Here is a 16375-nt window from a genome sequence, read left to right as displayed (position 1 = left end):
GTGACCTCTGGACTCCCAGCCCAGCTCTGTTTCAGGTGCAACTAAACATTTAGCTAATATGCAAATTCAAGCTGCCGGTAACCGGAAGTACCACAAAAAAACTCTGTTTTTAGTGTCAAATAACGAATAAACGACTATCTTTTCGGGGGGAAACTGCCTCTTGGACATATAGATTGGTGGTTTTCAGTACCCAAAAATAACAAACCTGTTTGGAGATACTATATTTTACGAGTACCTTAATCTCGGCACGGATGACCGCATGGCAGCGTTTGATGTTGTTATTGCTCTTTATGTTGTCCCTCAATCAGTTGCGTAACCAGACGATTTGTTTCAAGTTTAAAATAATTTCTCATACACCACGCTAGCACAAAAACACAGTGAACCAGCTTCTTAAATGAAAAGTAAAATTTTATTATTCCTGAACCACAAAATAGACTTCTTTGGTTGTACAAATTCACTAGTTACAGTCTTGAATGAGCTCTAACCCCTGACCTCTTCCCTCCAGACTATTTGCAAGTTAAAGCCCCCAAAAGAGAGCTCGAGACAAAAAAAAACAAAACAAACAAAAACACAAACAACCTAAAAACACAGCATTAAATGTAGTGAAAACCATCTGAAAAAGATTATCTATTTTAGTTTTTAAAAAAAGAAAAAAAGTAGATATCAGCCTTTTGCAAATGTTATCAAACAAACTGAATTTCAGTCAGTGACAGAAACATAGAAAGCTACCTTCAGAAGACCCTACATTAAATTAACACACATACTAAGCAATGATTCTAGAAAAAACAAAAAAACAAAAACAAAAACAAACCCGTCCGCTGCAGGAAGCGTCAGTGTGGAGCTGTGAACCGGCTGTCTGAACGGAGAGGGACGCCGACGTGCTCTGCCTCTCCAAGCTTTCTCCCAAAAGAAACAACCCAAACCCGTGTGCAGAGAGCGCTCCGACACCGAGCCCGCCCCAACCCAGGCACTCACTTCGTCGAGGTCAAGACTGGCTCAGTTTCAAAAAAAAAAAAAAAAAAACAGACCCAGAAATTACTTTCCTTTCAGTATTTGTACATTATTCACACAATTCACAGAGTTCACAATTTCTTTTCAGTGGCATCAGATTTTAAATTAACCTCTGACGGGGAAAAAAACTAAACGAAAGAAAAGAAAAACAACGACCCGCCTGCTACCTTCACGTCGCTCTGCAATTATTCACATTGATAAAACGGTCATAATAATAATGATAATAGAACGCCCCGACGAGGGCAGTGTGAGTACCGTCAATTAAAACCACATTGGTGTCTGATATTTTCAACGGTTTCCATAAAACTGATATTGACGCAGGTGTGCAGTCATTAAGTTTTTGAATCAAACGTGGACTCGGTGCTCTTCTGGAGCGAGCCCAGGCCAGTACTGACTCAGCGGGACGTCACTCCGACAAGGAATTATCCATATCATTTGATATGCAGTTTAGTATTTTGCGTTGGGATGTCATGAGAACGACATCATCAAGACATCAGTCATGTGCCGGAGTCCTTTAAAAGCTAGACTCATTAAAAAAAAAAAAAAATGGTAAAAGAGAAGGCATTACATTGGACTCGTACGATAAGAGAGCCAAAAAATATTCATGATATCGATTAAAATTGTTTGTTTTGTTTTGTTTGTTTGTTTTTTTATAAAAAATGTGCTTACAAAGCTGGTCAGTGGCAGTGCAACAAAAACAAAAACAACAGCAACGTTTGACTGTGAAGGTAGCAGGGATGTTTGCTTCTCAATTAATATATATATATACACACACACAAGTCTGAAAGCCCTGACATTTTACAATCTACTCACTGAAAGCCTAAAAACATTGTTAGTACAGCTACCACCCATTTCTTTTCTCTTCCAGGATGTTTGTTTCGTTTTTTTCTTTTTTAAAAACAGCAACAGCAAAAAAAAAAAAAAAAATTCATCGGTAGGTATGAAAAACTAAAACCTTGGTTCACTCTGGAGGAACAAAAACAAAAAACGGATCAAATGCAGAACCGGGGGGGGGGGGGAAATGTGGGCGAAACGTAGCAATCCAAAGCTAATGATGCTAAGTCTCTCTCGCTGCCGAGCAACTGGGCTGCGACTCATCTGCAGACTGAATAGGCAAGGCTGGCACACAGGATATAAGAGCGAGCGTGTGTGTGTGTGTGTGTGTGTGTGCTGACTAGTGTCGTCTCCTGCTGCGTGTGACTATAAGGAGACGCTGTAGTGTTCCACCGCTGCTACACCGGGGCTGCACCGCGGTGCGTGTCTGCGTCAGTCCGAGGCGTTACGTGGGCACGGCCGTCTCCAGGCTGCGGCGGCCCTGTCTCAACTTGCGCTTGTTGCTGTACAACGCCATTTCCTCCAGGGCCGAGGTGGCGGCGGGCAGCGTGGAGGCCTCCTCGCTCTCCAGGCTGGCAGCGGGCCCTGTGGGGGTGGGGGGGCGGGACAAGAAGGGGGAAAGGGTTCAGGTCAGAGGGGGAGGGGCAACACTCGGTACTCGGTGAAGCGCTGGGCTGCAGCGAGACAGTGGACGGACGGACGGACGGACGGACGGACGGACAGGTGCTGGAAACCCGGAAGAGAAGCCCAACACTGAGAGCAGCGGCAGGAAGTGAAGTTTGAGCTGAACCTGAAGCTTCCCACTGATGACGTGTTGGAACTGGGCACTAAAACACCACCAACAACTTTCCACAGTGCAGTTAGATACTCAAGACGTCAAATATATGAGCAAGTATGTATGCAAGAGATTAAAATGACAGTGTTGAATAATCCAGGGCTGCCGTCACACAAGAGACACAGCAGTGACAGGAGTTCGTCCATCAGGGCCGAGTGCACGGAATCACATTGAGGCTCTGACCAAACCTCCTTTACATCCCAGCAGTCAAGACAGCCGCTCGGTCACCGTGGACGCTGTCACGTCAAGGCCAGTTTGTTAGTGTTTTCCACCCACACGTGAGTTCCCACTGCTGCAAGCGCTGCACATCAGATCAGGCAGGTGAAGCCCCCCCCCCCCCCCCCCCCCCCACACACACACTCTGCTCAGCAGTTTTATAGAAAACCAAAACACGGAAACACACATGCACCACACTCAGGATCCTACCGATGGAAAGCGGCTTATTCGGAGCAGTCACCTGGATCACAGTGTTGGTGGAGGGGGGTGGGGGGTGGAGGGAGGAGGGAGGGGGGGAGGGGGGGAGAGAAACACGTTGAGGAGGGAAGGTCTGGATGGCGGCGGCGGCGGCGGTGCCGGGAGGCTTGCGCACCACTCACCTCTGTCGCCGGCGCCGTCGTCGATGAACTGCATGTCGTCGGCCGTCTCGGGCGACTGGAAGACAAGAGGAGAGAGTGAGCTACCTGGTCACACCTGGTCACACCTGGTCACACCTGGTCACACCTCACACACCCACCCACCCCCCGCTGGAAACCTTCACCAGGGAGACTGAGAGAGAGAGGAAACAGCTGCTGCTCATGCCGCAACACACGGAAGACCAGGGTGCCTCTAGTCTGTCACTGCCCAGAGGGAAATTACATTGCTGCATGTTAAAGGACAGACAGGTCAGGTTAGGTCATAGGTGTCAATACTAAACCACTACCAGATTACACAGCACATGTGACATTAACACTACAAAAATCCCAGAATGCTCTGCTGGTATTTTGGGGCGTCAATCAGGACAGGACGTTCATTGAAGGGTATTATTGTTACTTCATTGGTTGATTGTTGTTATTTTATTTTTGAATGTATTAGTAGCCCGTGGGAAAAGGTTACAGTTACAGTTGAAATTGAAATCGGAAGGTTGCAAAAAAATAAAAAAATAAATAAAATAAATTGAATGATTTTTTTTTCATTCCAAAAACAATCAAATTCAGTTTTGTGTTGTGTCACAGACAACGGAGCTCGAAACTCTGCAACTCTCGACAGCGAGCAACATGCCTGCAACGGCAACCCAGCGGCACCCACAGGCACTCCATCAGAAAGAGGATCAAACGCAGCGCCGCTCCATCCAGGGTTCCCCCCCCGCACTCCTCTCCCCACAGCACAGCGCCAGAGAGGGGAGAAGCTCCGCCCTCGCAACACTCTCACACTCTGATGCAAGGAGTCATTCTCTGCCGCCTGATGGTTGGTTGGTTGAGCCATGCGTGGAGCGAGAGACAGGAGGTGGAGGTGGAGGTGGAGGTGGAGGTGAGAGTGTGAGCGGATGCAGAGGTCGCGGCCGTGCCGTCCACCCCGGAGACGACTCCGGTTAACTCGGGTGCGAAGGCTCAGGCTGTTACCCGAAGCCCGCTAGTAGCTGCGTTTCCATGACCCCCAGGGGGAAAAAACCCAACTACGTTTCGCAATAAAAAACTGGCGATGGAAAGAGCTAAACTTTGAAAAACGTGACCAGTTCACTTCAAGCGAAAATGTGCATTATGTTTGGATTTTTTTTTTTTTATATAAGTAATCAAAGAGAAAAATATAAGAGGCATTCTTGACAGCTAACAAACGTAAACAAACAAAAGCAAACGTAATTCTCGAGGGACGAGATTTTACGAGAACTACGGCTCATGCGTTTTGGCACCATTCAATGGAAACACCTGCAAATCGCAATCGTACGTTGTCAAAATTTTAGATCTATAGATGTATAGATCTATGTATAGATCTATAGATTAAGACCCATAGATGAATTTTATATTGCGAAAAACTGTAATGGAAACGCAGCTAGTCAAAAAGAAAAAAGGTGAAGGGCGAGAAGGACGAGAGGTGATTTGGGTTAAACGTTGGAAATCTTTGTGGGTTTGAGAGTGAAAAACTGGAGGGGAGGGGGATGAAGCTGAGAGGAAAGGGGAGGGGTCGGGGGCGGGGCAGCCCCCCGGTCAGCTCAGCATGCAGCCAGTACCTGGATGTCGTATACGGGTTTGGAAGAAGGAATGGCGGCAAACTGTCGGTAGTCAAACTTCTTTGAGGACAGGGACTGGAAGGATAGCGAGGAGAAGGATTGAAGGGGAGGAGGGAGGGAGGAAACAGGGAGAGAGAGAGAGAGAGAGAGAGAGAGAGAGGGAACAAGGGAAGAGTTGGGAGAAAAAAATATCGGAGAGAGGGATGGAGAGGGCAGAATGTCAGCGGACAGCAGAGGAGGTGGGGGTGAGAGATGGACGGATTAGGGGGGGGAGAACAAAAAGAAGAAGAGGTGGGATGGATGCAGCTGGAGGCTGATGGGCGGCAGACTGGACAGACTGACTGGACAGACTGACGACCAGCACGATGGTGAATTCATGGCAGCTGTGGAGGAAACCTCTCCTACCCACACAGCACTCTTCATCACTGTTACTCCTCCTCACAACAAATCAACTGGAAACCTCTGCGAGGCCACGGGCAGAGCAGGTTAGCGCTTCATCTAGAGGACAAGAAAGGATGGGATTGCTTACCAGCCTCCCCGGAGAGGTGAGTCCTCGAGGGCTGAGCTCTGTCGGAGGGAAGCAGGAGGATGCAAGTCAGCAGACAAGAAAAACAAGAGAGGGCCGACAAAAAAAAAACCAACTCAATAAAATCTATGCATTTAGCTCTGGCATGGGCAAACGATTCTCGTAAAATCAAAAAGTAAAAACGGCTTATGCATTTCAATTGAAAAAAACTCCACATTGCATTTGTAATTTGTCGAAATTTTTTAGAAATACCCGCTTTCATTTTGCGAAACACTGTCATGGAAACGCAGCGAGAGTCTCACCCTCCACAGGCGTCGGCGAGGGTGTCGGGGCGGGCGAGGGGGATTCGGTCAGCTGGTCCAACGTGCCGCGCTTCTTGCTGTCCCGGGATTTGGCGATGACCATCTGGGCCTTGAGGGCGTCCTGCTCCAAGGACTTCATGCTAAGGAAAAAAAAAAAAAAAAAAAAAAGACACCAAATGAGCGACGTGAGAAAAGCGAGGAGAACTTTTGCTGCATGGATGAGGCCTATGTGTCAACGCTCTGGGCGCTCCTTGTCCGGAGTGCTCGCTTGTGGTCAAACAACCAGGCTGCTTTGAATGGCACAGCAAGAGGCATTCCAGGAGAAGGACGACCTACTCGCTGCTAGTAGGCATTCACCCGTTGACTGATGAATGGCTTGCGGCAGATCGAGTGTTAGTGCAAATAAAAAAAAAAAAAGTGAACTCAAAGCGTCACGGTAACAGCAAGCTGCAAACAGAGGAGAGGGCATGGGAAGGAGAAGAGAGGCAGCGGGGGGGGGGACGACAAGAGGAAGCTGGAGAAGAAATGAAAGAAATAATAAAACAAAAGCAGAGACGTGCAAAGAGACAAAGCAGGACGGCGCTAGAAAGGTGCTGGAAGCACTGGCAGAGCTGCGCTGCGAGTGCTTGCTAGGAACCTTTCCGAGGGGGACGGCGTACGACCCCAGCAAAAGTAACAAGGGCTGCAACTGACGATTTTTTTTGTTGTTGTTGTTGTTGTTGTTATTGTTGACTAATCTGATTATTTTCTTTATTTTCGCCAACTATTTTGGACTTCTGTCTAACCTGACTTGCTTAAATCTTCACACCTGTTACATTGTTGCACTTTGACAGCATAGGTTTTTAAACAAATATAGACACACAAAGCATGTATCCGTGACATAGTTGTTATATTTTTCATGGAAAAATATCATAGGTATATTAATGATTCACGATTTAAAGCTTATATGCAATGTTTGTCACAGTTAAATACCTTGCATAAAGATTTCTTCCAACTTAAATACCGAAAATAATATGCGCTAAATAACACAGTTGACAAGTGATAAGTGAAAGAGCGTTACAATTCAGTATAAATGCGAGTATTGACAGGGGCTGTAATTCACTAATTACTGCCGTACAGTACGCATTTACCTCAGTGAACTAGCGTTCGCTAAGCTAGCTTGTTCCATGATTGCCCGACGTGCGAGAAAGCGCATTGAGTTATTGCGTCAAACACTGATGATGAATTAACAAATAAGCGTGTGATTCGAAACATGACTAAGACATATCTATCCTCGACGTTACTTGTGAACTCCTCTGTGGTTCGTGATGCTAAAGCGACTCCGTGGTGTCGGCGTTTAAGGTGTTAGCGTATCAACGTTGTGCTACCATGGAATGCAAGGTGAGCTTCACGGAGTTAGCACCGAACGTGTTTCGCTGCTTCATTTGTACGAAGTGTTCCTAAACTTTAGAAACTCTGGGTCCGAGTTTTCGAGCCTTTTCAGAGACGAAGCAGTTCTTCTTCTCTCTCTCTCTCTTTTTTTTTTTTTTGTTGTTGCAGGATGTAAATAACGACACTGCCACCCTCAGTGCTCAGTACTGCACTGCAGGTACAAATTAGCACGTAGCAGCCGGAGTGTGATTTTTTTTTTTTTTTTTTTTTTTTTTTTATCATTCAGCAATTTACAATAGCAATAACACGACACGTCAATGCTTAGATTTTCGTGTCGACGAATTTCAACGTAACCGATTACGTCGACTAACCGTTGCAGCCCTAACAGTAACCCCAATGCCAAAAAAAGCAACCCCAGCACACTCCCATGATGCCGTGCGTCTGGCCCTCAGACCTGAGGTGGGGGGCCGGAGAGGAGGCGGGAGGCTGAGGGGCCTCGGCCGCACACTGAGACGACCTCACCCGGGCCTGGTAGAGCCTCTTAGCCAGGTCCTGCTCATACTGCCTCACGTCCTCCTCCAGACCACAAGGCCTGGAGGCCCCGTGAGGTCGGAGGAGAGGAGGTCGAGAGAGGGGTGGTGGCGGTGACGGAGGAGAGGAGAGGAGGAGGAGGAGGAGGGAAGGTGACGACAGGTAGACCAGACCGGTTTGAGAGAAGAAGGATGAGGAGGCAGGAGAGAGAGAGAGAGAGGGAGGGAGGGAGGGAGGGAGGGAGAACGGGAAACCCAAACAAGACCACATTTTTAGGACATCCAGGAAAAGTAAGGCACCATTTATAAACATGGGAATAAGGCAGGAAAGAAGGGAAGAGGGATAGAAGAGGGAAGGGGGCTGACACACAAAGTTTTTTTTAAAACAAAGAAGAAACTGCTAACTTATTAGGGAGGCAAAGAAATTACAGGAAGAGTCGCAGGCTAACTTCCAAATTCACACCAAAAGCGTCCGCGGCAGGGAAAGCGTTCCGTACTTTCTCACACCAAACCATCGGATTGCAAGATGGCGCGACAACCCAGGTAGTAATTAACACAAAGCGTCTTCCGAGCCGCGACTGCGCCACAGACGCTTTCAGTGTGAATTGGTGGTTAGAGTGAAGAGCAAGGAGCATTGTGTGTGTGTGTAGATCTGTGTGTGTGCAAAAAAAAAATATATATATATATACCGCGCAGCCCTCCACATGGCTCTCTTCTCGGCCTCCAGAGCTCGTTTCTCAGCGGGGGACAGGTCCTTGTCGGGGGCCACGGCCAGCTCGGGGCTCTGCATGCGCAGCCTCTCCTGGTGCCGCCGCTCGGCCTTGGCCGTGCGGATGGGAGCGGCCGTCTCCCCGGGGTAGGCTGGGATCAACCTGGTCGAAGATCTCCGGTTAGCAGAGCACACCAGAAATACACACCGTGCGTGTGTGTGTGTGTGTGTGTGAGAGAGAGAGAGGGAGAGGGAGAGAGAGAGAGAGAGAGAGAGATTTAGTTACCCAGTCATGGAGTTTGGCCTCTGCTCCATCCTGAAGCTGTCTTCCAGGGAATTCCTCTGCGAGTCGCCTTTACCATCGACTGGGGAAGCCCTGCACACACACACACACACACACACACACACACACACACACACACACACACACACACACACACACACACACACAATTAGTTTCTTAGTTTAGTGAGTTTACGTCGGTTGTTTTTCAAAACTGTACCTACATCATACATGAAACAAAACAATATTTATAATAATATGCACCGACTGAAAAGGTGTCGGCCAACGCCTTTCTTTGCTTTTCCACTTCTCCTTCTGGAAGAAAACTACTCTCAGGTCATGTGAAAAACAAGTCAAAAAGTGTTCTTTACCCTGCGCTGCCGTAGTAGCTGGATGGGGTGGAGTAGTGCTGAGGCGGAGGGGACACCGGCTCCACCTTGTACTCCACTCCGTCCAGCAGCACCTTGCCGGAGGCCCTCATGTGCGCCACCTGCTTGGCCAGGTCCTCCTCGTCCTCGTCCTCGTCCTCCTCGTCCATCAGGTACTCCCGGGCGCGCTGCTCGAACCTCCTCTCTGCGTGTTGCAGTCAGATCAGACCCACGGGTCAACCTTCTGGCTCAGCATTTCCCTCGAGGTTATTGGTTAATAGAAAAAAAAAAAAAGAGCAGGCAAAGACAGCCGACCTTCTTCCTCCCTCATTTTCTTCAGGTCATCCTCTCCCACCAGCGACACTCTGGGTTTGGGTTTCTCTGGCGTCTGCTGCTGCATGTCGATCTCAAAGTACTTCTGACGGTCTCGGAAAGATCGCTGCTCGGGGCTGGACTTCCCGCTGGGGAAGGGACTCTGTGGCGTTCCCGCAAGACAAGGACCAGAGCACAGCGCAGATTATTCCACGAGACTCACAAAAAGACCTCGAGCGCACGGCGCTGGAAAAGCGGAATACGTATATTTGAGGCAGCGGCGACGAGACGCAAGAGCAGGAAAACGTACGACGGGCTAAGAAGAAAGAAAAAAAATAAACAAGCAAATTAGGACCCAGCACCATCCAGCTGATTCCTTCGGAAGCGTATTGCTGCCACCTTAGAGAAAAAACAGGGCTCAGTATCATGTTATAACGTGATACTGAGCCCTGTTTTTTTTTTTTTTTCTAGGGTGGCAGCAATACGCTTCCCCAATCACTTCATTCTCGAAAGAGCAATCAGGCAGCTTCCCCGATTCCAGGAGCAAAGACACCAAAGGCCCGAGCCAAGCCGAGCCGAGCCCACCAGCGCCCCCACCAGTCCGGACGTGGCGGCGGGAGGCAGAGGGTACCTGCAGCTCCATGGAGGGCCGGGAGAAGCGCGGCACAGCGGCCAGGCTCATGTACTCCTGACGGGGGGACGAGGCCTTGGGGGACGGAGCCTCGCCGGCCCCCCCGTGACCCTCTGGGTCATCGTCAAACACCTCGTTGTACAACTGAGGCTGCAAAGAGCAACAGAGCTCGTCACACCGCGCTGCATGGGCGACGACCGCAGGGCGACGATATGTGTGTGTGTGTGTCACTTCCTTGGCAGCAGAATGTGATCTTTCATGTACTTGATTATAAAAGCATTGATTAATTATGAGATAAGGTGCCTCATTTTTTTTGATCCAGTGAATGCAATGCCCTTCCGTCCATTCTCCCTTTAAATAATATCATACAAAATCGAAACTGTGACTCACCTCTGGCTGCATCAGGTGCGAGTTGTTCCGGACACCATACTGCTCCTGGTTGGACAGAGTGAAAATAATCATCAATGGAGTCGAGCGAAAAGGCGGAGACGTGCAGACCAGACGAGGCTGATGAGTATCAGGAACACGGAAAAACACGTAGAGGGGAGGAACTGCGTATTAGTGCACGGACCACGTACGAATGAAGAAATGGAAGTCGAGACTCGACACCAGTGGGAGCAGTTGATGATGCCACTGGGTTACCAGGACAAAACAAGACCAAAAAAACCAATGCAACGATGAGAGCATTCCACACGTCACAGCACGTCACAGGTCCCCAGCACCCGACACGGCCAGAGGCGGCTCCTGTCAGGATGGGCCGGGGGGGATGGTGAGAGGGGGGGACCAATCAGCACAGCATGCTTGTCTGTCTCCCGGTGGGAGGGGACGGGGGGACGGTGGGGGGGGGGGGCTGCGCTTCCTACCTGCGGCGGCTCCGGCGCTGCCAGCGAGCGAGGCACCGCGGCAAACGCCTTGTATGCCTGCTTCACGTTCATGGGGAATTCGTCGGGCGAGGTGGGGGAGGGGGCGCGAGGCTGCAGGGGAGGGTAGGGGAGGGGTAACGGGAGGGAGGGGCAACAGGGGATGGAGGGGGGGGGCGGGGGGGTCAGATGGCCGGAGGAGAGGATGGACAGACAGAGAGATGGAGGAAAGGGAAGGGGGAGCAGTTCGATGAAGGAAAACAAACAAAAAAAAACAAACAAAAAAAAAAAAACGGCACAGTTGAGGTCGTCATGGTGGGCGGGTGGGTCGACATGGTGGGCGGGTGGGTGGGGTTATGTAAGGGGGCGGGGCTTATGCCTTAGGAAGAACGGAGGCGGTGGGCGGGGGTGGGGGCCTCCGGAAGGACGGCTGTTTCTGCGAGAGCTCCTCATTTACGGAGCGTCTGCTTCCTGGTGGGGCCGAGCTGCTGCTGCTTGGCAAAACCGAGTGGCAAAAAACAGGCACGACGAGGTCAGAAAGCGGCAACCGCGACAACCGAGTCGGACTGGGGAGGCTCCGCCTGGCCTGCTGCTGGTGTGCTCCATCTACAGGGAGCATCCTGTGGAGCCTGAGCAGGGGTGGGGTGGTCGCACAGCAGCATCCACGCAGGTTTATAAACCCCGGTTATCCTGCTGACACGACCCGTCTTTGGTACTTCATATAAACACACAAACATATATAACTGCATCCCTGCTGCACCGCTCTTATACACCCCTCTGTTTTTTCACAGGAGGGGAAGTGGGAAGGTGCTGCTGTGCAGTCAGCAGGCGTCGGAGAGCGGAGAGAGAGAGAGAGAGAGAGAGGAGCAGACGGTCCTATGATGTGGTGGTGGTGGTGGAGGTGGTGGTGGAGGTGAGGGGTCTTACAGAGGTCTGGGAGTTGAAGGGGGAGGGGCCATGCTGGAAAGGGTTGGGACTGTGGCCTTCTGGGGTGGCAGGAGACGAGCCCTGCCGCACCACTCGGCCCACCGGCTGGATGGCACCCGGTCGAGTCTGCAGGGGCACAAAGGAAATGATGAGTGAGAGAGAGAGAGAGAGAGAGAGAGAGGGTTTGATTTTGAAACAATATTTCCAAACAGAAAATTTGGGGTGATTAGCTGCGTTTCCATGACAGTTTTTCGCAAAATAAATCATGGGGGTAATGGAACTGCAGAGAGTGACAACTAAAAATTAAAACAAGTCAAACATGGACATGAAAGAATGGATAAATGAACGAACAAAGCCTTTGTGCCTTATTTAGTACAAACAAAAACAGTATTTAAAAATTCTATAAAATTTTCCACTACTTCAAGACACTCACTGATGACAAAAATTCATCCTTGGCAGTGGGAGTGGAGGTGTAATGAACGTTTGCCTGCAAAATGAAAACAAAAGCAATGAAAATGATGGGAAAAAAAAAGAACAAACAACAAATAAAACAAAACACACAGACACACACACAAACTTGAATCACAGAGCAAAGTTACAATCGACGGTGCACTTGGGGGGGGGGGGGGGGTCGAGCAAACGATGCAACACCACGGTACGCTGGTCCCTTCGATGCTTCCGTCAAAGGGCAAAACCTCCTTGTTTCTTTAAGGGATGCTTTTCTAGTTCGCACGAAGCAAAGCGTCGCCGTCAAGTCAGCGGGGGGGAGGAGGGAGGGAGAGAGGGAGCGGTCACATGCTTTACAGCCACAGTGGCCGCACTGCTCAAACTCAGCAGCAGAAGGGCCACAGGAGCCACTTACAAAGCGGGTCTCCCTGCCTGCACACAGGGAACTGTTGGAGGAGTGGTGACTGGGCTAAGGGTGGGAGGGAAAGGTCAAAGGTCAAACTAAAAATAAATGAAAAAATACTTCTCCGAAGGGTAATTCATGGCCACGGTGAGGGTCAGGGAAAGACCAAAGATCAGCAGCAGAACGGGGTGTTTGCTCACCGGCTGGATTGTGGGAGAGTACTGTGCGTCCCTGATGGGACTCTCTGTCCGGCCGTAATCGGAGGAAGGCGCCTGAGGAGCAGATGGGACAGCAGAAAGGTATGAATGAACGGCGACGTTTGGTTCCCGCTCAAGCTCGGTTCACACGCGCACACAAAAACACAAGAACTCTGAGAGCGACGGCTTCCTGTGGATGGACATGCTGATAGATAGATAGAGAGAGAGAAAGATAGAGAGAGAGAGAGACAGATAGAGGTGCAGCACTAAAAAAAAACAATACAGTTGTTACAAAAACACTCAAATCAATCCATGTACAACAAACAACCACAGCAGATGTGCAAAAGACAGTGACATTGTGCAGAGATCAGGCTGGTGGTGGATCTCCTGGTGTCCACCACATCCTCCTTCGCCTCCTCCTCCTCCTCCTCCGAGACCTCCGCAGATGTTGAGTTACACATTCCGCTCGGACTGCCTTACATCAGTGCGACATGCCGCTAGGGTCACAGCGGAAAAGTTTAAAAACCCTGCACCAGTTGGGCTGGCGTTCAGGCGGCAGCTTCCCACAGATGGAGTTGTGCTTGCTGAGAAAGCTTGAGTGATAAAGTCGATTTTGTCTCAGGCGAAAAAGACACGTTGCTGTGTGTTAAATGGAAGCTTAGCTGAAAGTCTGGTGTCCCCAGCAAGCGAAGCCAAACAAACTGTGCACGCCGACGACACACCATGCGGCCTTCCAAAGCACACTCGGGCCAGACGCCTTGCCTTGCTGAACAACCAGGGCTGCAGCTGGCCGTGGCGGCCGTAGCCCACGGGCGGCCCGGACAGGATCTGCTCCCCGCGCGGGCGGCCCTTCCCCTTGCGGTTGGCCACCAGGAAGGGGTTCTCCTTGAAGCAGATGGGCTGCGAGTCCACCAGGCTCTCCTCTTCATCGGTGGCAAAGATGGACGAGTCCAGGGTGGTGGACGAGCCGGCGCTGTCGGTGGCCGACATCCCGTTGGGGGAGAACTGGGATCGGTGGAGGTAATCCGCGTCCCGGGAGAGACCGGGACAGGACTGAGGGTCCTCGTGGGTGAGGGGTTTGGCGGGAAGCCCTAAGATACGGTCTAGAGGCTCTAAAGGAGGTCCGCACGGGACCTGCAGGGGGGCCTCCATGTGAGCAGCCAGAGTGACGGGAGGAGAGAACTGCACAGGAGCAAAGAGGGAGCAGATGTACAACTGGTGGAAGAGAAATGATCACTATTATCAAATAATCACCATGAGGGTTTGGCAATTTTGGACAAAAATAAAATCGATCAGAATCAATAAAAAATGAAAATGCGATTTTTGATTTAGATTTACATCTATGGAATAAATTATTTCAAATATTTTATCTTTAGTTTTTAAAAGAAAAATAGTAAACAAATTTCCCCATTGAGGATGAAGTGTTCTTCATAAACACTAAACTGAAAACTTAAGAACCAAATACTAACGAATGCCCCTGTGGATAAAGTAACAACCTTAACTGTCCTTCCTCAAACATCACTTTCAAAATAAAAGGTTTTTCTATCATCTTGAACAACCATCAATGAATTGAATTCATTGATTAATTGCACAGCCCTAATCACAAAACACAAAAAGAACAGCTCAGACACTAGAAGAGCTGCAGATGAGTGTGTGTGCCGCTCTACAAGACACTTCACGACAGCCCAGACTGGCGGCATCTGCCTTAAATAACCACATTATCAGACCGGTGAGACACTCCGGCTCCAGCGCACCAGCGACTCGACTCGCTGTACTGAACAGAAGGGAGATTTAATGCTGCAGATGAAGAGGATGAATTACGGGAGTTTAACCCGACGCGTCCGGAGAAACTCGAAACCGTCAGAGTGGAATTACCACGATCCCAGGGACCCCGCGTTCAGAATGTTAACTCTAACTGGAAGCCGCGTGACCTCGTGATTTGGAACATGTGACCTCCACCTATCAGCCCTTTATCAAAATAGCCCCCACTAAGAATACGACAATGCGAGGCAGTAATGTGTGTCGCTACATGCTGACTACAAGAGTCGGTGGAGTGTTTGGGGGTCAGTGGGATGGAATGTGAGCCAGTGGCCTTTTGGCTGCCGGGGACAGCTGGGGGCGGTTTGTTGTGAGGCCAGTCAGCATGCCGGCAACATTCACTCGGCCATGCTGGGAAAAGGGAAGGGCAGCGTTTCACTCGGCGGTTCCCCAAGCTCCTCTCGTTTCATGAATAAAATAAAACAAACAAAGCAGAGAGCAACTTTTAAGCAGCCTGTTCTTCTTAAATCACGCTTGGGATTAGATTTCTAATATTTCATGTCAGAAAAAAACAACAAAGAACAGCGCCATTCCATAAGATGATGCTAATAAAAAGAAGCTAAAATAGCCCACAACAATTATATGTTCCAAAAGCAACAACCGTCTATGATGCCGGGGGCAGTGACTTAGAGGATTGCAGTCAAAGGGTCCACGTGGTGAAGAAGGAGACAGAGTGACACGTGCTGAATCCTCACATCTGACAGAATGTGCTCACCGACTTTAGGTCTCAGAGAAAAATAAAAGCCACTAACAAGCCACAGGTACAGCTAAGGTCTAGGCATGAAGGTCTAGGTGTGTCACATACGTACTACATCCTGAATGGAAAATATACCACAAGTACTTTTCTCAGGCTAACGGGATTGAAATGAAACAGGTCAATAAAGTATGAATTGTGAAACAAAAAGGAAAGAAAAGGTGAGATGAGAAAATAAAAATACACTACCTGAAGGAAGAAAATGAAATGCTGAAAATTACTCCGCTGAGGACTTTGGAAAGTGACACACTTGAGGGTTCCTCCAACATGACACCCTCTCTCCCTCTCTCCCTCCCTCCCTCCCTCCTTACCCCGGTCTGGTGCCACACCCACCCCGGCGGCTCCATCCAATTCCGGGCCAGATGCAGGTTTAAAATACCACCGAGCCCAGACTGTTTGATAGCAGGCAGCTGTTCCCTTCCCCTCTGTCATACACGCTCGCTTTAGAATCAGGACAGTCGGCCATCCTTCATATTCGGCTTCAATCAAAGCTCCTTTTGCTGTATTTGTTTTTTTTTGGGGATTTGATTTTGTTCTTTAAGTTGAAGCCGCTCTGGTTGAATCCTTCACTCGTCCTCCTTCTTCAGGCCGTTTCTTCAGTCCATAAAAAGCTCTTCCGGGTGGCCTGTTGCCTTGAGATTTAGTGGCTCGGCCGGAGGTTGACATTCCAGATCGTTGGCTGGTGGAGCACCAGGTTTCCCAGAATGTAAAAACGGGGCTTCCAGCAGTGGATCTATTCTGAGCCAGCAGGGCCAACCAGGTTTAAAAAAGCAGAAACTACTCCAAGTAGTTTCACTTACCAGTTCCCTCCCACAGCACATGTCAAGTCATTCACAACATTAGGAGAGTCTTACCCTGTTGACCTTCTGCAGACTGGTGGTGGGCAGGGCGGCCAGGGTTTTGTAGTCCAGCTTCAGGGGTGCGGTGCCAATGTTCTAGGAGAATGAAAAAGACAGAGGTGAGAAAAGGGGGGCTGGGCGTGGGGCAGGGAGACACCTGTAGGAATGTTATAGGAACTTATTTGCTGAAAGCCTAAACAATAAATCAAACTTGAG

General features: G+C 49.6%; 1 protein-coding gene across 18 annotated transcripts in view; it reads right to left on the bottom strand.

Annotated features, from left to right (window-relative positions):
* Positions 1-387: 387 nt before the first annotated feature.
* The window catches only part of scrib (scribble planar cell polarity protein), a 48572-nt gene continuing 32584 nt past the window's right edge, over positions 388-16375 (bottom strand). For 3 of the 18 annotated variants that reach the window (XM_076047690.1, XM_076047692.1, XM_076047693.1), the window contains 19 exons: positions 16175-16255; positions 13511-13930; positions 12752-12823; positions 12564-12617; positions 12135-12188; positions 11702-11827; positions 10778-10888; positions 10305-10349; positions 9915-10064; positions 9287-9446; positions 8975-9176; positions 8608-8697; positions 8302-8484; positions 7537-7674; positions 5712-5851; positions 5413-5450; positions 4884-4958; positions 3107-3331; positions 388-2430 (listed from right to left, as the gene is read on the bottom strand). In XM_076047690.1, the coding sequence (XP_075903805.1) occupies positions 3143-3331; positions 4884-4958; positions 5413-5450; positions 5712-5851; positions 7537-7674; positions 8302-8484; positions 8608-8697; positions 8975-9176; positions 9287-9446; positions 9915-10064; positions 10305-10349; positions 10778-10888; positions 11702-11827; positions 12135-12188; positions 12564-12617; positions 12752-12823; positions 13511-13930; positions 16175-16255 (2328 nt within the window). In that variant the 3' untranslated portion in view covers positions 388-2430; positions 3107-3142. Of the gene's footprint in view, positions 2431-3106; positions 3332-4883; positions 4959-5412; positions 5451-5711; positions 5852-7536; positions 7675-8301; positions 8485-8607; positions 8698-8974; positions 9177-9286; positions 9447-9914; positions 10065-10304; positions 10350-10369; positions 10659-10777; positions 10889-11701; positions 11828-12134; positions 12189-12563; positions 12618-12751; positions 12824-13510; positions 13931-16174; positions 16256-16375 lie in introns of those variants that run through there. The other 15 variants (XM_076047702.1, XM_076047704.1, XM_076047703.1 and 12 more) reach the window with 13 other exon arrangements.

The sequence above is a fragment of the Nelusetta ayraudi genome, unplaced genomic scaffold (genome assembly GCF_046127955.1).
Source record: "Nelusetta ayraudi isolate G7.1 ecotype Tasmania unplaced genomic scaffold, CSIRO-AGI_Nayr_v1 ptg000094l, whole genome shotgun sequence".
Classification (NCBI taxonomy): domain Eukaryota; kingdom Metazoa; phylum Chordata; class Actinopteri; order Tetraodontiformes; family Monacanthidae; genus Nelusetta; species Nelusetta ayraudi.
The sequence above is the reverse complement of the archived record's forward strand: the minus strand, read 5'-3'. Positions and strand labels throughout refer to the sequence as shown.